Genomic DNA, 27911 nt, shown 5'->3' with positions numbered 1-27911 from the left:
ATCCCCTCAAGCAGGTCAGTAAACTAGCATCAGGGTGGAAAAAAATCATGATTTTTTTAAAAAAAAATCATTTTTGTTGATTTTTTTTGATTTAAATCGATTTTTTTATTTAAATCAAATCTTTCTCCTCGAATAATACAAGTCGCGAACTGAAGAAAAAGCATTAGGAATTAGTATTAAATGCTAATTATGCCATTTAAGTGAAAGTGTTGGGGTTAAATTTTGAATTATCCCAAATCGTTAACCTATATCAATTCCAAACAATGTTTCTTAACCCTTTTAAATTATGGCTCTTTTTAAAGGTAAATTATAGACTTTCAGTCAAGGAGCTACAGCATCATCCCTATTTATCCTAGGATCATGGTACATACACCACTCTATTTAGAATAGAACATCTTTTGAAACGGTAACATTCACATTTCCCTATCATGTCCCTGAAGCGGGTAATTTTGAAAGTAATCGGCACTTTTTAAAACTTTTTTTTAAAATTTGATCCCCTCTGGATTCCCCTGTTAACGCACATATCTCAAAAACAAATGGGAATAAACAACTGGGAATAAGGGGTGTACTAAATGTGTGTACAAAATTTTAAGCTTCTATCTTAAGTAGTAAGGGTGAGGAAACTATTTAACAATGAGCTAAGAACATTCCCACAATGCCCCAGATGACCCGGATGTAATATAAAAATTTCCTCAGACATCTCTATTTACCCTAGAATCATGATTTGTACATTATTCTCTTCAGAATAAAACAAATTTTCAAACGGTACCCTTCAAATGTCTCCATCATGTATATGGGGCGGGTAAATCACGAAAAAAGGAATTTTCTGTTATTTTTTTTTTTTTTTTTTTTTTTTTAATTTTTACCTCTGTGGACCCCTCCTCCTGTTTTAAGGCAGAGATCTGAAACAAATCTGAAAAATACTGAGGGGTCCATTGAGTAAATGTGCAAAATTTCAATTTTGTAGGTGCAAAAGTAAGCCCGCGAAAAATAATATTCCCCAAATACCCCAGATTCCCGTATAAAACAGGATCTCAGGTAATAGTTTCCTGAGACATCCCTATTTATCCTAGGAGCATAGTATGTACATGATTTTCTTCAGAATAGAACAGCCTTTCAAACGGTACCATTCATATGTCTCCATCTGAGGCGGGAAAATCACAAAAAATATCCTTTTTGTTAAAAATATCCTTTTTTAAAACATTTTTGCCCTTCTGGACCTGGCTGTTTCCACGAAGAGATCTGAAAACATCTGAAAATTATTAAGGGGTGCACTGAACGAGTGTGCAAATTTTCAGTCTTCTGAATGCAAAATGTAACCCGCCAAATAATAATAATAATAAAACGCATAACAAAAAATAACTTTTTAAATTTATGACGTCATCACACACTATGCCTCAACGCAGAAAGGCGTGAAAGCATATGTAACGTGTTCTAAAATGCCTCCAGTCTTGAAGAAAACGAAGTAAAAGGCCTTATTGGTACTTTTTTAATCGAATAATGAAGATTCTACCCTACCACCTAAAAATAGGTTATATAATTTAAAAGGTTAAGCATTAAGGAAAAAGTACAGCAACGTTTATCAAAATGACAATTTTTTTCACAAAAGTTACTGATATTTGGCAGGGGCCTATTTTTAAAAAACTCAGAACTAGCTTGCGACATGAAATACATAAATTTCGCCTAAAGTTATAAAATTAAAAAAATTTGGAGAGGGGATAGGACCCCTCTAAATACGCCCTATTATCTGGGAACAAACAAACAGACACGCACAAAAAAGAATTTCCGTCTTAAATGTCGATGGTGATTTCCCCGTTGGAATAGTTAACGATTTTGAAACCCAAACCCAATGTTACGAAAAGAAGGTAGGATAACTCCGTTACCTGTTCAAAACGGGATTTTCCCTAATCATACTCTGCATGACACTTGTTTTCATACTATACTGTACATTTGAGTCTCATTGTATTATGATTATTAACTTCCATAATCGAAACAACAGATCAGAAACGGGATTTTACTTATTTTTACTTTAAATTAATTTATTTCGGAATTCGATTTAAATCAACGATTTTTATTAAAAAAATCAAGTGATTTAAATCGTGATTTAAATCGGACTGATTTAAATCAATCCACCCTGACTAGCATTAAAGCTAGAACCACCATTATGAGCATGGGTGCCAAGGAAAACTATATACTGACCGACGGCTGCAAACAGCTGACCTCTACGCCAGACTCATGGTGTGTTTCCTGTTGGATCTTGGATCTTTGTGCTACTGTGTGATCACTTACCGTGAAGCCTGAAACATCACCACCGGACTAGAGATCAGAGTGCCGTTGGCTCTTTTCCAACGAGACACGTTTCACTGCACAGGGTGACTCACGATGAACGCTTGTTCATGTAAAATTTTGAAAAGCGATTAGTATAGTGGCGGTAGCGTATTGGTGTGGCCAAGTTGCTATAAGAACGTTTATCAATCGCATCATGCTCAATAGACATACAGAGTTACACATCCCCGGGGCTGATACTCTCACCGTTTGGCGGTACAGAGACGAGGTGCTGGGCCCTCGTGTGTGGTTTTTCTATTACTGTCTTTCATTAATGATAACGTACGATGTCCTAGAGTAAACCTGGTAAAGTAGTTTCTTCAGGGAAAAGATATCAAGCACACAGATTATCTGGCGCAATCACCGGACTTTTACCCCTTCGAACATGCATGGAGTGCATTGGGAAGGTGAGTTACAACCACGGATGCCTCCACAAACTATCTCAGAACTCAAAGACTATCCTTGGAGAGGAGTGGGAATGTGTTTTAGCTAACTTCATCAACGCCCTTATTTTAAGCACGGTACATTGCTATAGGGTCTGTGTACTTGCCAGGACCTTCAAAAGAAGTGGAAACATTTTCCAGTTAACTTCATACACATTCTTATAGCTAGCAAGGCACATTGCTGTGGAACCTGTGTATCTGTCAGACGTGATCATACGTCATTTGATAGTTAGCAACCACCACAAACTCAACTTTTGTCAATTTTTGTAGACACTTGAAATCATTTCTCAATACACGCAAATTCCTTGCCCTAGAGTTGTTTGTTTCTTTCCGTTTGCCTTTAACTTGCAATATTCTTTCATACATAACACACGTTTGTGAGCCTGGGACCGTAGATACTGGTTAATTGCACGGAGTGTAATTATGCAATACTTTTAGACACAGTGTATTTTCTAGTTGGAGCCAACATGGATTTCAAATTTATCATGTTGTATATAATGATCAAAAAGAAGTTGACACTAAATTCAAGGATCAATATATACTAATCTCAGTGATTCCTAAATATACGTTCACAACTTTCTTAGTGCAACTTTTTTTCTTTTTTTTTTCTTTCTTTTTTTAAAGAATTACAAGGAAAATGAACAGAAAAGACTGCATGACGTTACCAGACGTTTTGCGTAACGTTACCAACTACGTACATGTCTTCTACAACACCAGAAAAACCCACTATAATAAACTTGATACACATCAATTTGCAGTTTCTTATCACAAATACCACACAAGAAGTACGAATGTTGTACTACTATTCTATACCGTACTGTTTAATAACTGAGAAAAATCTACTGTTACACTATGCATCTACTATATACAATACAAAACATCTCCTTCGATAGTAAAATTATATTGTATAGTAATGTTCGTTTTTACATACATTCATTAAAAAATCTAATAATATTTGCTAACCTCAACAGCATCTGGTACTTTGTTTAGGAGTGCCAAACATTCTACAAGTATTGCCATGAAGTGTTCAGAATTCTCTTCGGGATCAGCAGCATTTATATCTTCCTGAATATTATCTACATCCTCTATTGTTGATTGTGTCATTGAGCTTGTCATTGATTGGGGTAATGCAGGGCTAAGACCAGATCTGCGAAAGATTTAAATTATTATATCACAGTACTGTAGAAAAAAGAAAAAGCACTAAGATAATAGGTTTTTGAAAGGACAATAATTTTCACGACATAAGACACGACCAAATTAACAAAATATAACTACGTACAACAATATTTACATAGTATCTTTTACAAAGCAAAAGTCACGCTACTTTCACAGTTAAATGCAACATCTAGTAAGTACAATGTTTCAGTACATTGTTATAAACTTAATAAAAAAAAAAAAGTGATATCATTATGCCTCATATTTATCCAGTGATACATTTTTAAGAACTGTAATGCTTCCTTCACTTGTGAATGTGAATCTTTCGCACAATTTTTTTCAACGTACATTGTGATAGATAAAGAAACATTACAGTACTTGAAATTATATCACTGGATAAATATAAGGCATAATAATAATATCAGTTTTATTATAAAGTATTAACAGTTAGTTAAACTAATATTTTCAGATAGCAAGTCAAACGTATAAAGGAAATGAGATAAATCTTCAACCTGGACCTAATAGTTTTTGAACTGACTGTTATAGAGCGAAATAAAACTATTTTACGATTTATTTCTTCTTTATGTCACTACAACACATAACAAGAGAAGAACTTGTAGTCTACCTGGGCGATTGGTTTGTATATGTAGAGCTGATATCCAAATGAGGCCTCCTGACTTTAGATTGATCTGGCCGTCCCCGACCTGATCCTCTAATTTCTCCAGGTCCTCCTCGCTGAAATGGCAAGAGAAGGTTGTCCCTTCCAGAGCCTTGACGACGCAATAACAGTACATCTTGAGTTGAATGAACATATAAGTGCATTGTCAATTCCTCCATTAATTTTAGATGAAGTTGCTAAACAAAGAAAAATATAAAAATATTAAAAAAAAAAAAACAACTTATTTACAAGGAATTTTGCTTAAATAGCAGAGTCGTAAATTGTAAAAGAATGTACTACGTTAATCTTAACTCTATGCTAAACGAAATATAAGAAAATTAAACACTTGAACGTAACCATTTAAGCTTATAATTATGAATGGGGAAACCCTTGAGTTATAAAATTTTGTACTTAATCTTCTGCTTTGAACAGATAAACGTTAGATCAAACGAAAAGTTGGGAAGTGGTCGGTCTTCCTTTATTTTGTGATTGATACCATTTTCTCGATTATTGGCTGATTTATATTCAATTTTATACAAATTATTTAACATATTAAACTAAACTCTATAATACATGTTTGCAAATTACAACAAAGGCAAAGACTTTGTGATATCCAAGCGCTTCATGTATGGTCTATTATGTACTATCATATATTGTTTGGATTATTGTCCACCGGTCTCGTAAAATCACTTCATTGCAGCGTCAGCATTCGTCTGAATGTAGGGTGAGCGCAGCCGTTCAGAACAGGTTTCATCGAACACACTTAAGCCTCTCGCTTTGAATTTGCCCTCATTTGCGAATATCATGCACTTGTCATCACACGCTGCATGTAACTCAAGACAGGTTTCAGATAGTTTATGTCCTTTTGACCATAGTAAACTGATCACACTACGAGCAGAGGAACCACTTTGAAACAACTTCCATTCAGCGTGTGCAAGGTGCACATATCTTCCATTTCGTGGAGAGGTGAAGCAATATGTATATTTCAAAATGTATTAACTCAGTTTTGAGCATACTTTTTTTTTCTGTGAAAAAATTTATTCAATTAGTCTTCGATTTTCCTTCATATATTCCATTAAAAAGTCAAAACCATATCCTTAGTTTTTTAATACACTGTGAGTAGACCGCACAACTTTCTCAGATTGTTATATGGGTCGAGAAAAACTCCATAGATAACTGCTACCACTACCTTCTCAATATAATATGCACCAATCACTGCACGATCTTCTTCCAACAAAGAAATATAAACTTCACAACCGTTTTACATATAAATCCACAAATAACGCTGACAAGAAATGATTTACTCGAGTTAACTAAAAGTCGTCTAGCCGGCCACAACCCTTATTAAATTGTTAGGCCAGAAAATTTATAACAGGCAACACTCGCATCACTTATTGACATTTCTTCAGCAGTATTTCTTTATTGCAGTAATATTCCAAATATTTGTCATAACTTTAAGCACAATTACCGATATTTCCAATAGTAATGTTCTCAAAAGAAAGAAAAAAAAATACATTTTAATAAGTCTTTTTTTTTTTTTTTTTAAAGTTTAGTTTAGTTTAGTTTGCCCACTAACAACCTTAAACTCTTACCGCATATAGGCCATAATTCAAGGACTTGGTTGTATACAACACTGTGTTGATCTCAATCATTTGACGGATAATATATTTTAATATAGTCCCGGGGTGTAACTCGAGATAATTCAACATAAAGTTCTCCGTAAGTGAACACTGGGCTTCCCAGAAAGACAAAAACGAGTTCAAGTGTTTGTCCTCTTGCATGTTAATTGTCCCGGTAAAAGATGGCATGACAGAAAATTGCCTTCGTTTAAAATCAAACGGGGATTCCACATCAGACAACATCACAGTAGTTCGACGAATGTAAACTCGTTCAGGTGAGCTCGTCTATGTTTTTATTTCAGATTTAAATGAGCGGGTATTAAGAACTTTTGGGATTTCTCTTGCTCCATTGCAAGGACGCAATGACAAATTAAGTTTCTTAAATACAAATAATAAAGCCAAGCGAGCGCAAAGTGTGAACCCAAATAATAAACAGCTAAGCGTCTTCATGTCCAGTAACATTACTATCTATTTTGAAATAATCTAATTGAGATAGCATAAATTCAATAAGAGGTCAACATGTTACTGTAGATTAGGTTGCACGTACATCATCATTATATGTCACTGTAGATTACGTTGCACTTAAATCGGTACTATATGTATTGTAGATTACAGTGTACTTAAATCGTCACAATATGTTACAGCAAAAATAATATTTCAAAGAAAGACAATTCAAAATACGTGTGAACCCAAATAATATACTAAACATTAATTCTGCCCCTGCATTCATGAAGAAAATGATAATGTTTGCAGTAACTAAACCAAATACACGCAATTAGGTTGTTAGCTGGTTAAATATGTGGTTACACAAATGTTACTGTTCAAATTTATATATGGTTACGGTCCTTATCCCATTTTATAGAATTAAATTGGAACACTGCAGTCTTTAAGTTGCAATTAAATCGTCACAATTACAGTTATAAAATACTAGATTCACTATGTTCTTTTCTATGTAACTAAATTTACCTCTTTTTTTGCTTGGAGTTCTACTCTTACTTCGCGCAATGCTTCCACCCCTTCTAGACTTCCCTCTCCTAGAGCATGAGCGGAGACTAGCAGTTGTGTGGCATGTAAGTAATGCTTCTTAGACAAGTAACTTCCTAATTTACCAGGAACTTCTCGCAGCTGATCACTGTAAGTGAATCAAAAATTTGTAAGTTATTAAATATTTCGTAGAAAAAAATCTATACCTGTGAATAAATACATAGATTAAACCTGTTAGTTCCATAATCGTTTTATTTCTTGATCTGTATATTGTACTTACAATTACTATTATGAGCTTCTTGGAGGATACAAATTTTCTGGGATGAAATTCTGAACTTCCTTCTTCGTTACATCTTTTGTACACAGGCAACTACTAATGTTCCTTGTTAGTTTTGAATTTGCATAGAAGACTTTGTTGAAAGAGCCACTGTAAAAATACACTATGAAGAACCATAGACAATGCGCACTAGGTTTATTTCTGTTATTTCAATGTTGCCAACGAAGCTACATTCAACAAAATCTACATAAAATCAGTACTACAGAGGAGCATTCGTAGTTATCTGAACATAGAGGAATAAAACTAGAATATAACGAAGATGAAATTTCAAGATTTGATCCCAGGAAATTCGTTCCTCATAAAAGCTTATAGCAGCAGACAAGAGTGGAAAGGAAATACAGGATAAGAAATAAAGCGACTATGCCACTAACAGTTAAAATCTTAATTTATTTACTTATAGCATAGCTGCATAAACCATGAAATCAGTAACATATTATACCTAAAAAAAATAATTGCACGAACAATCGTTACTACTGTAGACAACTTGTAATACTCTAGTTTTTCAACTCTTATCAAAATAGTAAAATTTTACACCTATTTTGGTGATTCTTTCATTTGCCTCCAGATCTTGTACTATAGTAGATGATAAGTTGCAACTTTGGTGGTGCCGTCTGATGTGTGCAAACGAAAACGCAAAGCTGTAAAATCATGTATTAGTGACGGTGACTGTGTAAAGAAGAACCAGAAGGCATTAGATTTCCAGAACCATGTAAATATATGAGGTGAAATGGTTTCAAGTGCAACCAACTACGAAATATTTACTAAAGAATGCGTCACTCCGAGCTGAACAAGACAGTAGTGGACACTTTATAAAATGAGCGTTAGCCGAAATTTAAATTATCATAACTTTTTAAGTGAGTTATAAAGAGCTACCGGAAGAAACTATAAATGTCAGCTTCTAGCAACATAAAAATGTGATATTTTTATTGATTAAATAATATTAGATCTTCGCATAAACTATCCGTGTTCCGTCGTTCTCTCGCGTCGCGACAAATAGAGGCAAAAGACTAAATTTAAAAATAATATTACGAAAAATGTGAAAGTGTTATGTTTCCACAGACTAAGTAAATAAGTTAATGAAATGAAGTGTACATAGTGCGCTTCCAGTAAGTATTTAGTTGTAAGGCACAATGAAGTAAAATAATGCAATTTTACATTACACAATCGTACTTCCGTAGTATAGAATTACAAAGGGGTATGATACCCCCGACCTCTGGTAGGATTATGTTGGTAAATTGCAACATGTATAAATAAACCTTGTAAGTGTCTCCATTTTTCCGACAAATAATACAACACTTGTATTAATAGGCAAGCACGGACAGACAGAATAACATGTAATGGTACATAACATGTAACATTATATTTCAGGAAACGTAAATTTTGCAGAACTGACAACACACATCCACTCTCCTCTGGGCCTGGGATCAATTCATGCAGTACAATGTGGCAGCTCTTGATAGTTTTCCCGAGTTCGTGAAGGTGACGCACTACAGTGGATAAGAATTAGGAATTAGATTTCTGGACTTTCGGCAGTTGAGGCCAAGTTAGCCCGTCATGTATGAGGGCTAATGTCCCTTGGGGATCATACTCTCCGGGATATTGAGCAGGAAGAAAGGATTGAGGAAGGGAGGAAGCAGCCTGAGATCATTATGTTATGTACCATCACAGCATTTGTCTGATGTGCATGAGGAAAGCCTCACTCAGGATGGCTGACCTAAAAAAGCTGTTACACTTTTTTTTTGACTGAGTGTCCCCACCAGGAATCGAACCCGGAACCGCTTGCACCAAAGGCGAGAGCTTTAGCGATCACGCTACGCGGGGCCACTGTGAGTGGGACATGCCGAGTTGGTTTGACAATCGTCGTGTGCTGGAAGATGATTTTCCTCAATTGCAAGTCGTATGACCTCAGAGTTTCTTACCCTTGTTACCCTTGAGCAGTGGTACTGGCTAATCTTAGACATTTTTCCAACCTGCACGAAATTTCTAGAACCAACGAGCTGCTGTACTGTGGTTCAAATCGTCTTGTCTTTTCAAATGACAAATGTTTAGGGTTGCTGCCGCTTTATTATGCCCGAGTTCAAACTCATACAGTAACAGTTCACGTATCACTCGTTGTTGAGCATTCATCGCTGGGACTAGATACTGACAGAATGCTGGCCTCCGTGTTAAAGAGTCCGCTTGTCCCACTATCTCTTGGGCCAATTTGACCTTGTACTTACAGTAGATCACAGTGTATACACGCGCCTGCTGTTTTGGTTGTGGAAATATTGCACGACTTGAGTAATTTCTGTAATAAGCAACTTCAGTAGTGGTCGTGGTATTAATGTGAGATTTTACGTAACGCTAATCGAACAAAACTACGTGTTTTAAATACATGTTAAAACAATAAAGCATAAACAGCAACATACATACACAAGAGAGCATTGAAATATGAGCTGAGTTGTTGATTTTGAGTTTAACGTCTTTCAGCAGCGAGGCTATATAAGACGGGACCTACTGATTAAATCCAAACCACATGAGCTCCCGCCGGGAATCGAACCCGAGAGCATTGAAATATATATATAACACCCTGGCTTAGAAACTATAGGACCTATTCCAAGTGGTTTAAAGAATTACACAGGAAGTAGTATGCGTTTTGTCTAAATATTCATGTTTCAGAATTCACCGGTACCAGCAAAACGAACGCACCATTAGTATTTAAAGGAGTATCCCTATACCTCAACTTCCTTTTCACAGTTCGTTTCGCCGATAACGGAGGATGGCAAAACATGGATATTTACATAGAGCGCATACTAGTTCCTGTGTAATTCCTTAAACCGCTTGGGATAGGTCCTATAGTTTCTAAGCCAGGAAATTTTAATATGTGAATTTTCGAAGATTCATAATCTGAAAGGAGACGTTTTTCGACCCATGTTTATTAGAACTTTTTTCTTTCATTTCATATAAGGAATCACCTATCAAAGTTTTTCGGTGTTGTTACCTTCCACCCTGTATATATTGCTCAAGAAATCCGAATGTAGCAGAGATGAGCAATATGAGTCGTTTCATTTCGAAATTTCTACACAACAGACATAAAAAGTTCATATTATATTACACATTGTATTATACCTATATAAAGTTGGATTCCTTTTAGTTTTATCAAAATTACATTACGAAAAAGTAAAATATTTACTCACATTTCTTCAAGAAGTTGAAGAACATGTTTGTGTTCAATACCTTCCAACCACAACTTCTTCAATTCATCTCTTCTACACCTAAGTAACATTTTACAAGCTTGTAAATTTTCTTTCACTGCTCGTATTTTCTCTCTTGAAGCTGTGACTCGAGAAGACAATTTACCGAATAGCTGTAAAGTATCCGAACACACAAATATATAAGTAAATCATTATTTTGAAAGGTTATGCTTAACACGTACGTCTATTCGTGATTATCATGAATATGATAACTCTACTGTATTCGATTTTGTAAACTAATGTTGGTATACAGGACATAATAGTCATAAAGATTACTTCTATTATGTTCTTATTAAAAAAAAAAAAGCAAACATTTAAGTAGCATTTTGTCAGTCATTATTAGAAATGAATACAGAAGGTGGTTCTCTTTATATCCGACCATTTTTGACGGGTACTCACCTTAAGAGATACCGCGCCGCCACCACCGATCATGTTATATTGGACTCCCAGCATTGTGGACTATTACACAGCATCACAGTTTCCATTGCAGCAAGTTCCAGCTCAGGACAGGCATGGAAATTATGTCCCACTCCTCCTTGCAAACTTTGCATAGACTATCCAGGGTAAGCGAGTGACGATATAGAAGACGTAACATTTTACGTTTCAACAGTCCAAATGCACAAAAATCCATTAGAATGGCATTTGGGTTTTTCACAGGGATGTCTTCAAACGGAATGACACAAATTCCTACTTCCTGATAAAACCGTAGTGATGTTCTCGTGGTATGACTCGAAGCCTTGTCCATATGGATCATCACCTGGTTCGCGTCCATTCCATCTTCCATTTGGAACCCGTCAGGTACTTTTCATACAGTTTTTTCCTGCAGTTAGTCTTACGTTCGGCAATGTGACGTGGTAGGTGGTGGTGTACATGGACCTTCAACCTGAGGCGCTTGCAAATTGTTTTGTTCACAGTTGACGGTGCGAAGTGGAATCTGTGGCCCATATCACGTTGAGTCGGAGGATTTTCTTGGCATGCCAATCGACAAATCCCGCTTTGCACTACAGGTGTTACTTTGCTTCCAGCCTTTTTTCCTGGTGGTTTGCGTGGGTGAATGTTTCGCAAGGGGAGCCTGTTGCATGTAAGAGGCCACAATAGCTTTCACAGTAGTCACCCTAAGAGTTAATCCATTCTTCCGACATTGTTTCACAATGCGTACGTACGAAAATATAGCATGGAAAAGGGTCATTAAATAACTTGCCCAATACCGGTTGATTTTCGGCGCCATTGATAACATGCACGCACCTACAAGGTAAGACACAACACTACTCCATTCAGCAAACCCATAGTTCCAGAATGATACGCCAGGTGGTAGCACGGAATTGAAAATGGTCAGATATGCAGCGAACAACCTTCTGTATCTTCATCAATGTACAATGCTTGCCATTATCGCCACATAAAAAAACACTGTTCTATTATTCCCTCGGCCTAGCGAACAGATGAGTAGATCGTTCGTGATTTACGGAATAACAAGTAGCACTCAATCCTAAGAAAGATGGGCAGCCGCGTAGAAGATGGAAGGATAGTGTCACAATTAACGATGCTCTGCTGCCCGTCACATACGTTCGCCACGACTGTGATAAAACAGTAACCAAGAGTAGGACAGACAGCCGAATTTTTATAGAGGAAGTGTATTACTGACGTTTAATAGGTGGGTGGTGGGTGGAAACCAACAAACCTCGTCGGAAAATGCAGGAGTCACAACATCAAATTTTTGCCCTTAATTGGTAAAATTGTAGCATATCGAGACGGCACGACTTCAATAAAAATTGGTACCTTTATTGGACTAACTATAGTCAGAGTGATCTAAATATGAAAAATCAATTTCGAGGAAGAAGAAACATACTAACGTCAAGGATACCAACAATCCCATTATACACCGATCACGAGGACAGACATCTTGTGTGTAGGGATATTTCGGATCGTACAACTCTCGCACGAATTTCGGAATGAGGCCAGCGACTAGTGTCCGCAAAACCATGTATATGGTACTTGCACCGTAAGTACCGTGTGATGTCATCTTGAAAGCCGAATCATCTCTTCATGTATTCATAGTTGCGGCTTCTTTTGAAAACACACTATAGGCGTATGTAGCTGGAATGGTACTAGCAAAGCAGTGCGTGGAGGATTACGTGGATTAACGCTGCTTCTGTACACAGCATTCGATGGTCGCATCCGAATCTGGCTGTACTGTAGCGATAGACTGCACGCGGCATGTACTATGTATCGTCACATCAGCCGTTAATTATGGAGTGTCATTAAATTATGTTTCTAATTGCATCTAATATATATTAATGCAACGGAACGTTAAATTGTTCATTTGTTGGCGCCTGTTGTGGTACCGTTTCTGCAGTTCATCAATGGGGCCATTTTGCAAGAGGACAGTGGGTCACCAGATGCGATATACAAATTCTGACAATTTCTGGATGGATACAGTATTCCACTGGTTTCTTAGTTTATGCGTTGACCCGATCTTTCGACTACTAAATAAGTATCGTTTATCATCCCACAATGACCTGACACTAGTAGTATCTGGCATCCCATAGCAAAAACTTTGGCAATGTGTCGAAACCGCATAGCTAGCGATATTCCAGATCCCATCCAACGCATCTTCCTCCCTATGTCTGGTACTGTCACAGCAGTTTCCGACGTCCATGATAGCTGAACACGAAGTATTCTACTCAGCTCCCGGGGCGCAATTACAAGCCGCATAGAATGATAAATATATAATTATTTCAGTCTTCTATCACAACGCATCCAATTAGCAATTTTGCGTTGTTAGTTCTTCACTTTCCTACTGTTGCAATTTTTAATAACCAGTGAATGTGGCAAAATAGGTATGATGTATTAGTACAAATAGGGCAATAGTACAGTAATTGTAAAAACAACCCAGAAACCGGCTGTTATGGTCGAACTGTTTGTCATGGGTTCAAAACAGGCCCGGGTGTTATATATATTGGGCTTTCATATTCATTTTATTATCATTACTAATTATTTATCATCTCCTTTAGTCTAAAGGGTAAAAGCGAAAGGCGTCAAGCTAATAAATGGAGGAAGAACTTAGAGTGATTCAGAAAATTTTCATCGAGACAGAAGTCTTTGGAAGATAAACAGGAACAATCAGGAATGATCACTGCAAGCAGCCATTGAAATGGCTCCATACCAGACTTGTCAGAAACTTGCACGAAAATAAGGGATAAATCTATCCGGCAGCATTCATACCGTCTGTGTCTAAGCCGTCCATACGAGTATCCCATGAGCTGACACCAAACAACGAACTTAGCACATGTTCCTCGACACTATTTATTCACTCACAAAACATGCCTTTTTTCTGTATATAATGTTCTTACTTTTATCTCCAGTTAGGCGATCTTTTATTACCTAAGTAATTTCAATGCTTTCTGTTAAATTCTTTAGTAATTCAACATAAAGATTCGAATTTTAGCGTGGTCGTCCTGGGTATCTCTACTTACAGGCCGCCATCGGACTGAATGTCTTGCATGGGCTAGAAGGCTAGAGATTGAACCATGGAACAGTGGAAACGAGTAGCCTGAAGAGATGAGATCTGCTTTCGCCTAATGAGAGAGTCCGAATCTTGCGACAACAGCATGAATCCATGGATCCCGCATGTCAGATTGGTACAACGCAAGGTAGTGGGGGTCTATTATGGAATGAAGTGTCTTCAGTTGGGCATCATAGGGACCATTAGCCCACATAAAAGGATCTTTGAGTCCTAACCAGTATGTGGACATTCTTGGAGATCGTGTACTCTCATTCATGACTACGGTTCATGCCAAAGAAAAGGGCATTTTCCAGCAAGACAACTGTCCAATCAACAGGTCCCGGACAACCTCAAAAAGGTTCGTAGAACATTCTACCGCAATGGTCCGCCGCAGACCAATCTGAATGCAGTGGAACATTTGTGGAATGTCATGGAGAGGATTGTACGGAGCAGACAGGCTACACCATTGAACATGGACCAGCTGTGGCTGCTAGGGAGGACGCATTCCTCGAAATACCTTCAGACGACGTCCAGAAACTAGTGAAGTCACCTTACCGTGTCGCTGCAGTTCTTAAGGCCAGAGTGAGGCTGACACGGTACTAAGGTAGATGTGCATAGTTCAGTAGCAGTCAGTGTATTTAATATTGATGAATTTACATGGAATGTCCTAACCGTAAATAAATAATGTCACAATTTTCAACGCCCATTTGACCTAAGATGACTGGAAGCATGGTCCTCTTTTAAGTTGTTCCACTTTCAATGCTTTAAAGTTAAGAAGAATAATTTTCTTTCGTGTTACAACCTATTGTTTAATTTTCACCAAAAAAAAAAGTCCCGACCTGCAAACATGCACACAAAAGCAACAGTAATGTACCCAAAACATGGCAACATACAAAACTCTCAGTCTGACAGTCTGGTTGATTACCCTGCGCTCGATCATAAATAACCACAACACTGAGTTTGGTGACGTTCTATACTACTTACGGTGCGGCGGCACTAGAAAGCAACTGTACAGGGGGAAAGCATAAGACTTAGAATGTAACACCTCTTTTGAACTGTCTCTGAACTGAGATTAAATAAACATTTCATACTATAATTAGATTTGAATAATTTAACATGATTATTCTTGAGAGATCAAATAGGATACAAATCAAACTACGTATACAAAATGCATAATTAAATTAGTTCTTAAATACTCTATAACGAAAATAAGTAGAAGAACTGGGTTTAGTTACGTTTCAAAATATATTCTTACCTGCATAACCTGAGTTAAATTTTGATCATGGAGTGATACAAGTTCATCCAGGCGTTGATCACTCCTCTTGTATTCTTTCTCAAGTTTGGCTTTCTCGCGGTCTCGCTGTTCATTGGATTCACTAGCGGACAGAGTCCGAATTACGGACATCAACAGACCACTCTGTAAAAGAAAATAGTTAAATTAAACTCTCTGACATGAACCAATAAAGGGATTGCGTTTTTACATATTTATATATACTGTATAAAACATTGAGAATAAATGATCTTGTATATACAACAGAGTCCTGGCTGATAGATCAACCGTTTAAGCTAGAAACTTGGACTTCTGACCGTGCAAAGGATTTGTGACGTAAAGTACCACTGAAGAAAGACTTCTAGGAATTCGACAGGAAGAGGCGGATGGGGGTAACAATTATTATTATAGTAAAATGTTCACATCTCTGAAGGGTTGAGACCTGAAATTTGGTATATGGACTTCCCATTTAAAATAATTACGACACAGGTTTCGCTGCTTCTTGATATTTGACCTAGAAGGGAAGAAAAAGGGTGGTGTTACAAGTCCCTTGGAATCAGAAAGCTCCACTTCTGCGAAACTGGAGTGAAAATACGTGTTGTGAGATACCAGTCTGATATTTTGACACCTGTTGCTCAAACTCTCAGTCCTACCCTCTTTGTCAATATCGACTGAGTCTTCGGCGTTAATTACTGGCCTACAAGTCTGTGTGACTGCAACCTTCGGACTTTTTGAAGCCTGTCGCTTATGCACCTGTCAATGGGCAATAAATCTCTGTGCAGAACACACTCATACTCGTGCATACCACATACCGATATGTACAGATAGTCACCGCGTTCCATCATTTTGACAAACGTAAATTCCACTTAAGTAACAAGTTTCTGAAATTAATAAAATTTACATCTGAAGTAAATAGTAGTATTAAACTTCTAAATTCTATTTTGGGAGCCATCTAATGGCTGAGGCATGAACTATGTGTTAATTTTTTTCATACTTGGTTCCAACAAATCTCTTGGGTTATAAAATTTCGACTTAAGTGAACTTCTACTTGCGAAAAGAGTCATGAAGCTTATTGACGTAAGCCGAGGACTGTCGGTTTATCAAAACTTTTGTCCTCATTTCTATTAAAACATTTAAGCAAATTCTAAAGCTTATACATTGTTATGCTATAAACAGAGGTTGGGAACTATTGTTATACTATGACCAAGAGCCCCTACTCTACCGTTTCAAAAGCATTATAAATAATAAGTCGGATTTTAGCAAAGGTTTTCTTTAATATTTTTTTTTTTTACATCAAAATTTATGACAAATTTATGGTAGATGTTTCATTTACTATAGTATGAGATTAGCAGTAACAATTGATTTTCTTTCCTTGTTTCTTCATTCTTCAGATGAATAATATTCTAAATATTTCTAATAGAGTAACTCGCTTCAATACTTCTCAAAATATTCTTCAAAGATATAATGAACGTTGTAGAAAACTTTTTTATCCACTTATGAACACTCCATCCACTTTCAAACGGTACCATTCATATGTCTCCACCCTGTATCTGAAGCGGGAAAATCGCAAATAAAGGGATTTTTCGGTTAAAATATCCTTTTCAAATTTTTGCTCCTCTGCCTCCCCCCCCCCCTTTTTTTTAACGCAGAGATCTAAAAAAAAATCTAATAAATACTACTCGGTGGACTGAATGTTTGTGCAAAATTTTAATCTTCTAGGTGCAAAAGTACAGCCGCCAAAAAAATTTACCCACAATACCCAATATTCCTGTATAAAAAAGGATCTTGGGTAAAAATTCCCTGCGACATCCCTAATTACCTTAGGATCATAGTTTACCCATCATTCTTTTCAGAATAGAACTGCCTTTCAGACGGTACCATTCACATGTCTCCATCATGTATCTGAGGTGGGATTTTTTTTTGTTAAAATATCCCTTTTTTCAAATTTTTGCCTCTCTGGACCACCGCTCTTTTAACGCAGAGATCTGAAAAAATCTGATCAATACTACTTGGTGGACTGAATATTTGTGCAAAATTTCAATCTTCTAGGTGCAAAAATAAGTCTGCCAAAAGATAATGAAAATAGGCCTAACAAACGAAGATGTTTTTTAAAGTTATGATGTCATCACCTTCTATGTCTCGACGCAGGAAGGCGTGAAACCATACGTAACTTGTACTACAATGCCTCTAGACCTGAAAAACAAAAAACAAAACAAACAAACAAACAAAAAAAAAAAAAAACGTACGAAAAAGCTTAAATAGGAGTTATAACGCAAAGTACCATAAAACACCAGTATGGTACAAATTGTACCCAAGTCCTTAAAAGGGTTAAGAGTATGTGTATTACAAATAATAGAGATATCATCTGCTACTTGACAGCCAACGGACTTTTCCTAAGTTTGACATAAAATACTTGTTAAGTCAACGAATTCCACACATATTATTCAACTATCCAAGTTAAATGTTAACTTTAAGTAGTGTTTCATCCGAGTTACAGAACTTTCCAAAATGTGTTACAATTTTATTATAAGAATTTAAAATAACTAGCAGAAACCAGTCTTGAGAATTACGAATTTTTTTAATTCAAGATAAAATTATTAATTCACTAAGGGACTTAAATGTAGGCGGAGAACGTGTATGTCACCTCTAAACAGAGTAACTGCATTACAAAATATGGTTCATTAGATTGTAGGAAACAATGAGAGAGGAAAATAGCAAAGAAAAAAATAGCAAACGAAATAATAAGTAAATGAAAAATTCCAATAACGCATCCATTAACTCCAGTCAATATTGGCAAGTTATTCCATTTGAGAGAATGTAATGTACCAAAGTGCGTAGATTTGATTAATAGAAGAGCTTTTCCATGTTTTTGCTGAAGTTGTGTTAATTTCTTTTAAATCTAACATTTAAAATAACAATATTTACATATTTCAATACGCTAAACAACAACATTTAAACATTTCATAAAATACAAGTCACAAAACTAAGTGAAATTTGATCCTAAAACTTCAGTCGCCATTATTTTTCAATGAAGTTGTTTTCAATAATAATAATAATAATAAATTATCGCTTCCTTCTCCTATGCACCACCTATCAAAATTTCGCAGTCCTAAAAAGCAAAAACAATCTCTGCCATTAATCGGTTTGATCATCATTTGCGTTATAACTTGCAAGATTTGTTACATTTCAATCATCATATTGCAAATTTCCCGCTTGTTTCTTCTGAACAAAATAGTTGAGATGATGGTGAACAAAATCAAATTTGATGTTTTAAACGATATACGTTTCATAAATATGCTGAAGAGGTTATTATTATGTTTTGATTGTCTGTTCATTAGTCCTTTTTTTTTTTTTTTTTATCGGCATGTATCATGCTAGATGACAAATTTTAAGGCTTCCATGGGATTCTATAGAGTGAGTTTTCGATTTTCAGCTCTTTCTCCTAGAACAAGAGTAATACTGTAAAATGAAAATTGAAATTTGATTTTATTCGGAAACAACTCAGATAGGTCTAGTTTGTTTTTTATTATCTCGAACGTTGTAATAACCCCTTTATACAGGACAGGAATTTATTCCGGCCCATACGAATAGCACAGAAAATATTTCTGCACTTTGAAAACAAATTTTCAATTGACTTTTTCAACCTTCAAAATCTTCAATTGACCCAGTAGTTAAAAGACATTCAACTGATACTCCAGTTAAATTCAAATCAGGACCTAGTATCCATAGAATTATACGCCAGACAACTATATGTCAGTTTTTTCCCCAAGAAATTCATAAACTTTAAGTATTTAATATCATGCTGCCTATAAGTATTGAGACTTCAAAGGTCAAAATTTAGAAAACATTTAGTGTGATTTAAAAACAACAATATGAAACAACATATTAATCATTTTCTTCGATGACCGTCCGCCATTTTAACTGCAACATCATAATTCCGTCGCTATAGAACTTCCATGGTTTCTAGTCATCAAATTGCGAAACGTGGTTTTCATGGTGCTCGTTTCAATCTAACTTAGCACCATTGAGGGAGTTCTGCAGAGACCGAATCAAATGATAAGAGTGTGACGGTGCAAGGTCCGGGAGATACGGTGTATGAATTAAAACTTCTCAGCCAAGTTCTTTTAGTTTCTGATGGGTCGTTACAGATGTATGCAGTCTGACGTTGCCAGCATTGTATAGAACATCTTTTCTTTTCACTAGTTCTGGCCGTTTCTTTTGAATTACTAGGTGCACTCGCGTTAACTGTCGGCAGTGCAACCCCGAATCTATCGTTCTTCCCGGCAATACAGTACATTTAAACTACAAGACTCAATAACCTCAAAGTGCCGCATTGTCGGTTCTGTTCATTGGTGCCTTTTTTAAAACCAGTTTTTTACCAGTTGAACTGCACAGCAAAACTGAAAGTGCATAGGTCCCTTATGTTTATTAGAGTTCGAAAAAAAAATGAAATCTTTAAGTTTCACGTTCCACGGTTATGCTGGCTAGGCAAAAGGAGACGGTGATAATGACAAAAGAATTAAATGGCGGAATGAAAAAAGTATGCGGAAACGAGAGAACCCTGAGAAAACCCACGCACATGGTGTTTATCTACCACAAAGCTTACTTTTTCACTGGGTTGGCAGAAACCATGTTTTAAACAAAAAAATCGGTTTTTTTTTTTTTTTTTTTTTTTTAGCTTAAACTAGGTTTTTGGTTTAAATAATTTTGCTCTATGTATTTATATTACATATGGGCAGAAATAAGTCTGTTTCGCCTTGGTATTATTATGCAACAACGGTAGGAGAGATTACATAAGCTTAAAGTGGAATCCAAACAGCTTCTCGGCTTACATCCGAGAGAAATTGTCCTCCATTTAAACTTTGAATGGAAGTTCTACCTACTTCACTCTACCATCAATAGTATATTCGCTTATTTGGAAATCGGGACTGTCCCGTTTCATTATAAAGTTGGGTGGTCCGGTCAGTAAATTTCTTAAATTGGGAACCTTCCGCCTTAGCCACCGGGAAAATCCTATTATTACTTTCAATGCAAAGCAATACCGAGAATATCCCGTTAGTTGGTTTAAATCACCTTGGTTTAAACCAGGCAACCCTGCTTTTTTCAGTTAATCATAAATGATTGAGATATGATTTGAATTACGGGGTCGCGGTGGCTCAGTGGTAGAGCGTTCATCTCTGGTGCTTGGGGTCCCGGGTTCGATCCCAGCCCCCGCCAAGTGAACTTTGTGGTGGACAAACATTGTGTGCGTGGGTTTTCTCGGGGTTCTCCCGTTTCCTCCCACATTCTTCATTCCACCATTTCATTCATTACTCATCATCACCGTCTCCTTTAGCCTAACCGGCATAACCGTGGGACGTAAAACTCAAAGGTACCCAAATATATATATATATATATATATATAAAAGGAATTTTAACTGAGTATGTGGATCCGTCACATATATGCACAGTATCAATCTAAAGCGTGATCATTCTTAGGATAATGACGTATAAACCATGAAACTAAGTTAATTAGGACATGAACAGGATCTACTTGCATTCGAAATACATCGTTCGACATCTACTAACTATACTTCAATGAAATTTGGTACATTCATAGTCAAGGGGAAATAGTTTTCTTTTGAATTATATTTCGTGCATATACCTGAGCCGAAATTTGAAAAAGATGGAACACGTGCACCCAAATTTAAGAAAGAAAAATAACTGATATCTCAGGAAAATTTCCTTTAATTTTATGGATGCAAGCTATTTTTTTTTTTTTTCAAAGTTGATCTGATAATCCTGTTCGTTATATTCTTTCCGTATATATAAACCACTCTTTTCAACAATAAGGAAAAAAAATCTAAAATAACTGAACACTTGTTTGACGTGGTGTATATATTCATTCACAATGTTTCTCAAATTATTAAATATGAATAACATGGCTACGTGGTGAAGGAGATGCTCTTTTCTGAATCTATTTTACTAGTCAAAGCATGTGTCAGTGTCTATTTCAATAGACAAAGAGTCTATTTTCAATTTCTCTTTTGTTAGTCAAAATTTCTTTTCAAGACTAGTTTGTCATATTTTCAGTCTGCTATTTTTGACTTCCAATTTTCCGTTTACGAATCCATTACTATGCAATCGTAATGGAAAACTAGTTTCTAGATATAAATTGCACACATTGGGGTTAACTGCTGTATCACCGGACCAATTTTAGAAAATTTACCAGATGGACTGGAGAATTTATTTTGGTTTGTGAGGAAAATGAAAGTCAGGTGATGGGAACAGTTGAACTTAAGAAAATACTTGTTATTAGTTGTTTTTTTATGTTGTAAACGGCACTATACATGGAGACGGAAGGGACTATTTGGCGGAGAGGTACACTTGTTATGATTTATGGGAAAGGCAATGTGGAAATGGTGCGTAAATGACAAGATTGTGAGATATTGTGTTTGAGTTTTATCGAGTTATACAAAAAAGGAAATGTCAGTTGTTCAAATTGTGTGAAAGTCATGGTTTACTAAACAGGCAAACAGTTTATCGCAAGTGTAGAAATGAACTGAAAATACAGAAAAGAAGAACATACAACCACACTTCATCGAATCTAACCTAACGCAGTACATTTTGGCACCTTTTAGATGCCATTTAGTATCTCCCTCAAAGCTGTGCAACACATAAACCATGCATTTTATATCAAGTGTTTTTCCACTACTCTCGTTCATGCGTAGGCCCACCACCGCTAATGCGCCTGCTTCCGACGGACACATCACCTTGACACCGCTCGGGTAAACCTGCTGCGGTCCTGCTCTGACAGTTAGATACCATTTATGCTTTTTAGTGACCACCTAGCACGACTTGGTTCGTGTTGTAGTACTAACTTTTACGTCATACGTCCACATTGTATTTCGAACAATAATCACTACCAAGTGAGCCAGGGTCACAACCTAGTATTTTACGGGAGGAACTAATATATATATATATATATATATATATATATATATATATATATATATATATATTCGATTTTCGTGTGGTCCGACGGCCCAAACTGGTGCGTGTTATTCGCACTTGCTTTCATTTACACGCATATTCACAGTCTCCGATGCGGTTTCTTACTTCACGCGCCATCCACCTTCCCTCTATACCTAGCAGTTAACACAGGTTTGTGTATGTTTTTCTCACGAATAATTGTTTTAATAGCACGTAAGGTTTCAGTCGTATTATAAATACGTATGCAGTTGGTGACCAGGTGACACGCCACGTTTCAAGAAGGCATAAGGAGTAAGTAATAAAATAAAATGTAAATTTTGAACAAATATATTCGGTGACGGTCGTCAACTTTACCTGTGATAAGTGTGGTAACGGTATGGGAAATAAAAGAACAGTGTAAAAAGGCAGTAGGATATTATTTTCAGAAATAAATGAGAGTTCCATTTTTATCAAAATTGGACCCTGTCTTCTTCTTTGTTCCAATTTTTTTTACGGTATTCTTATATTATTCATGTAAGCTCTACGGAAACATCTTGTCATTGACGCAGTGAAACGGTAACATGTGCCGAGCCCTATTTTGTATCGTTTCACAAGTGACTCTCTCCCCCTCCCAAAAAAATCATTTTGAAAAAATATATCTATATATAATCAAATTTGTAAAGGCTAATTACCGCATAGAAGGACTATTTTATCGAATGACTAGGCTATTTCACACTAGCATTATTTAGCGAAAATTCATGCCTTTTATAGTTTACATGGTCATTCAAGATTTGTTTACAAATTTATAAGTGCAAGGGTGCATACTAAAATTGATTAACTTTTCTAATAAGACATTCCCATTTTTGTGGAACGGGTCTCTATAATTTTTAAACATAGACATTTTCACTTATAGCTGAAAGGAGGCAAGAACACTGCAAAATTTATTTTTTGTTAATTTTTCTGTAGTTCTAGGCTGACAGAGCTAGGAAGGGATTCGACATTCGAGTTCCTGACACCTGTTTTACCAGTACATGTACTCTCCCAATCCAGGAATTTTAATTAAATAAACTTTACTTATTAATGAAACAAACATTGTACTGTCTTTATAATTTACTTAAATTATTTTATTAAATACTTACAGATTCTTTAACATGTTTTACTCCTCTGGGAGGTTTAGCCGGTGGTATTACAGTAGCCATTTTCCCCACTACGAAAAATTACCAAGAAAGAGTGGGCTTCATACCGTTTCAGTTTGCGTCAACCAACTCAAATTTTTTGATTTATTTTGCGATACTGATCATGGCGGATTTCTTGTTACATGGTTTGCAGATCGCAAAGTGACATAAAAACTTACAATTGCAATTATAAGCCGTACGCCGATTATTGCAAATTAATACAAACAAACAAACAAACAAAAAAAAAAAAATGCGTCGTGTTGACGTAAATCGCAACAGGAAAAGGTGGGTTGATTATACAGAATGACGCCCATCGTCTAGTCAATCCAAAAAGTAGCAGTTCGAATCTATAGTTTTTTTTTTTTTTTTTAACTTTATAATTTTTGCAGTACTCGATGTCAAACGTTTTTATATTTTACGCTGGAATAAGATAGTCATAGTTTTGTAGCTGATAAAATTGCGACGAAGAAAATTAAGTTCATATGATTACTAGACATTGGATTTTAATGCACTTAAAATTCGTGGAAATGCATGCAACTATGCAGTTAAATGTATTAAAATATGCACTGAACATGCACTAACAATATAATAAAAGAATTGTATTGAATTGGAGTTTAACCTCCATTTCAGCAGGGGGCTACATGAAATGGGACCTACTGATTAATGTGGAATCCGAAGCACCTGCGCTCTCTGCGGGAATCGAACCAGGGAATATATAATAAAAGAGAACATTTTCAAACATGCAGCGATGCTGTGATAGAAGTTTCGTAGCTGAAATATAATATAGAAAGGGACTCCGTTACAGAACATTATTGTGATATTTACAGTTTATAGGGTCTATATCCTAAATTTGTTAAAAGCGTACACAGATTGAGATTAAAATGAACACAGTAATATGAGAACGCAATTTCTAGTTTTTCTAAACAATTGCATTTTAGAGTGCATTTACTTAACACGAAATGATACGAACCTCACTTTTCTACATGTTTCCATGTACAAAAAAAAAAAAAAAAAAAAAAAAAAAGATTTTTAGGATTTATTTCTTTCAGTAATAGCCTTACAGTATATCACGAGATGCTTCTCTACATTTTCTGGTGTCAGTCTTTGACGTTTGTAGCCAGAAAATGACTTGTCAATATCGACAGATGTTATCGGACAATTTTTACAGAAGGGAGCAAGATTAATATCTGCATTTTCTGGCAAATTGGAATATAACGCTTCAAGATATTTTTTCATGTTAAGCAAAGGGATCCTAAGTTTCTTGATTTGCTACATGAATATCATATGGGTCTAACATTTCAAATTTTAGCATAATTGGATTTCTTTTAGTTTTTTAATTTTATTTTATTATTATTATTATTATTATTATTATTATTATTATTATTATTATTATTATTATTATTATTATTATTATTATTATTATTATTATTATTACCACGTCGAGGCCATGTAAAGACGGGCAATACAGTTCAACGTGGCTTTCGAACCATTCAGCCCCACTTGTAATCAGTGATGTAATGTTACAATTTTTGGTAAATATACGCTCGATCGTTTTCAAAAGTACAGCGTATACGCAAGACTAGTTGACATATACACATCCCAATATACGCTCATTCTTTCGTAAATTTAAGGTGAGTATACGCTGGGCTATAAAAGTTTTAGGTGGGTATACGCCGTATACTCCCGTATACGCCCCATTACATCCCTGCTTGTAATTGAATCCGATATCAGATGCCCCAACTGTGGCATGGAAAGTCATTACAATGTAATTCCTAAAATTTAAGGAGTTACTTTATATAAACTAGTTGATAGACCAAACAAGTGTTTTACATAACTTGAAAATCAGGTAGAGTTGTGATAGCTTCCTAAATTTCATTACACAATTTTTATAAAAATTGAATGGGTATCAGAACTGGCCCTAGGCAATTTGCCGCCCCGTACAATGGCACCATTTGTTGTCCCCCTTTCTCTCCAGAAAGAACAAATCTTAAAAGCCAGGATTTTAAGTATGCTATCCCAGCATGAACAACGAAAAGGAGGGAAAATGTACTCACACTCAGAAAGGCCTAAACAGTACAAATACAACCTCGTAGTGTCTTCTTTTTTATTTCTTTAAATAATAATATATTATGTTAGTGAAAGATAAAGCAAGCACACTTGCAGAGGGAAGATGGTAATCTTTTTTATAGAATTAAATATCGAGTTTCAATTTCAATATATCAGTTTGCAATTCCAATGCAACTAGCTCTTTTATCTTTATTTATTGAGTTTCCTTCTACATCTGTTAAAAAATAATAAAAACTGTTTACATCTTCAGTGGTAAGGAACTTGTTTGTGACAAAGACAAGATTAGTTTCATATCAAAACTGTGAAGGATGTGATGAAAATTCCGTAACGGAAGAAGGTGAAACAGATAAAGAAAGTGATTCGAATTGCAAACTTAGTTTACCTGGTATATTGGGTGAGACAAAACAACAAAGTTTCATAGTGATAAAACTTCCATAGGTGGAAGATATTGCCAAACGAAGTAAGACCCCATTACATTGTTGAAAAGCCTTTTTTACCCATGAAATACTCCGGAATACTGATCATTATAAAAATCAGTAGAATACGGAGAGCTTTATAAGAGAGTGTGGTGTATCTGATATGGATTTGAGCGAAACAAGACCTCCATTGGATTTCTTCATCTATCCACATCATTACACACAAGCAGACTGATACTGGAATATTTGTATTGAGATGATCCTGAAGAATTTAGACAGGTTATTTGCCTTCGAAAATTTAGATTTTTCATGCGATGTCTCACGTTTGATGACCAATAAAGTGTAATGATAAACGAGCAATTGTTTTTCTCTATTATTATTATTATTATTATTATTATTATTATTATTATTATTATTATTATTATTATTATTATTATTATTATTATTATTATTATTATTATTATTATTATTAAGTATTCTGCCTGTTGGTAAATTTTGGGACTAATGAGTTATTTCTTTTCTTTTAGGTTTGGGCCTGGAAATGTTTCTTCCAAGTTTCTCGATCTTCAGTTTCCTCTTTTAACTATCAATACTTTCTTCTATTTTTCGAATCATCAGTTAGTCGTGTTCTTCTTTCTACTCCTTGTTTTCCTTCCACTCTTTTCCCTCTGTACCGGTATGACGAAGACAAATTTCTCGTAGAATGTGGCCAATCCAATTGGCATTCCTACGAAGGATACTCCATAAAGTGTCCTCTTCTTTCCTATCTATTTTAAAACATCTTCGTTTGTTACTCTTTCTGTCCATTTCATCTCATCTTCCTCCAACACCACATTTCGAAACTCTCTAAATATTTCTTATCTAACTTCCGTAGTGTCCAAGTCTTTGAACCATTACAATCCAATACTCCATATATAGCACTTGACCAGTTCTTCCTTAATCCAATATTAAGCTTGATTTTTTTCTTGCTGAATGCCTCTTTGGCTATGACAATTCTTGACCTTATCTCTGATGCAGTGTGCATGCATCGTCAAAAATCTTGAACCTTTCCTCTTGACGATTTTCTGTAGGTCTATAGATTGATTCTTGAAGTAGGTACTAACTATGTACTAAATGACTATAGATTCCATTGGCAATTCATATTAAAGATTTGTACACAATATTGAAACAAATGAGGGATTAACTCAAAAAGTCATCAGTAAATTAACACTGCCATTGACTGCGAGGTTTCAAGGTTAGGAAAGCACGGTTTTGTTTTCCGGGCATTTGATAAAAAAAAATAGTATAAAGAAATACAACGGAAGAATACATTCTTTTCATGGGCGCCCAAAAGTGGGGGCAGGGTGGGACCCGGCCCCCCTCTGGCTCACGAAAATGTATGCGTAATATAGCAAACCACGTATACTGAATACCAGAAATACCAGACGTAATATAGCAACCATGGAGATGGGCCCCCTCTAGAAAATCTTCGGGCGCCCTTGATTCTTTTCTTTATATTCTAACGTCACTTAAGTACAATAAATATCTCTTTAGACCTGTTCTAAAATTTAGCCGAAGATCGGAACTGAATATGATACCACTGTGGACAGAACGTATTGTACCTTCCTTCATTATATAATGTTACTTCATTATACACTGTTTTATGTCTAATCGAAATTACAAATACTAATCAAAATATTTATATCTATATGTTCATATAAATAGTAAACATCAATAACCTTTCTAATAAACATAATAGAAGTTTAGTTAAACAACACTAAAACAAAAACGTTTGCG

General features: G+C 35.7%; 1 protein-coding gene across 1 annotated transcript in view; it reads right to left on the bottom strand.

The window, feature by feature from the left end:
• Sec8 (exocyst complex component secretory 8) overlaps positions 1-23785 on the bottom strand; it is a 70274-nt gene extending 46489 nt beyond the window's left edge. The window contains exons 1-6 of the mRNA XM_081767339.1: positions 23617-23785; positions 15512-15673; positions 10698-10867; positions 7167-7332; positions 4549-4778; positions 3732-3915 (exon numbers count right to left, since the gene is read on the bottom strand). Of these exons, the coding sequence (XP_081623465.1) occupies positions 3732-3915; positions 4549-4778; positions 7167-7332; positions 10698-10867; positions 15512-15673; positions 23617-23676 (972 nt within the window). The 5' untranslated portion in view covers positions 23677-23785. The remainder of the gene's footprint in view (positions 1-3731; positions 3916-4548; positions 4779-7166; positions 7333-10697; positions 10868-15511; positions 15674-23616) is intronic.
• Between the last annotated feature and the right edge of the window lie 4126 nt (positions 23786-27911).

Source organism: Thermobia domestica, chromosome 1 (genome assembly GCF_964235325.1).
Source record: "Thermobia domestica chromosome 1, izTheDome1.hap1.1, whole genome shotgun sequence".
Classification (NCBI taxonomy): domain Eukaryota; kingdom Metazoa; phylum Arthropoda; class Insecta; order Zygentoma; family Lepismatidae; genus Thermobia; species Thermobia domestica.
This window is presented reverse-complemented; position numbering and strand designations above follow the sequence as displayed.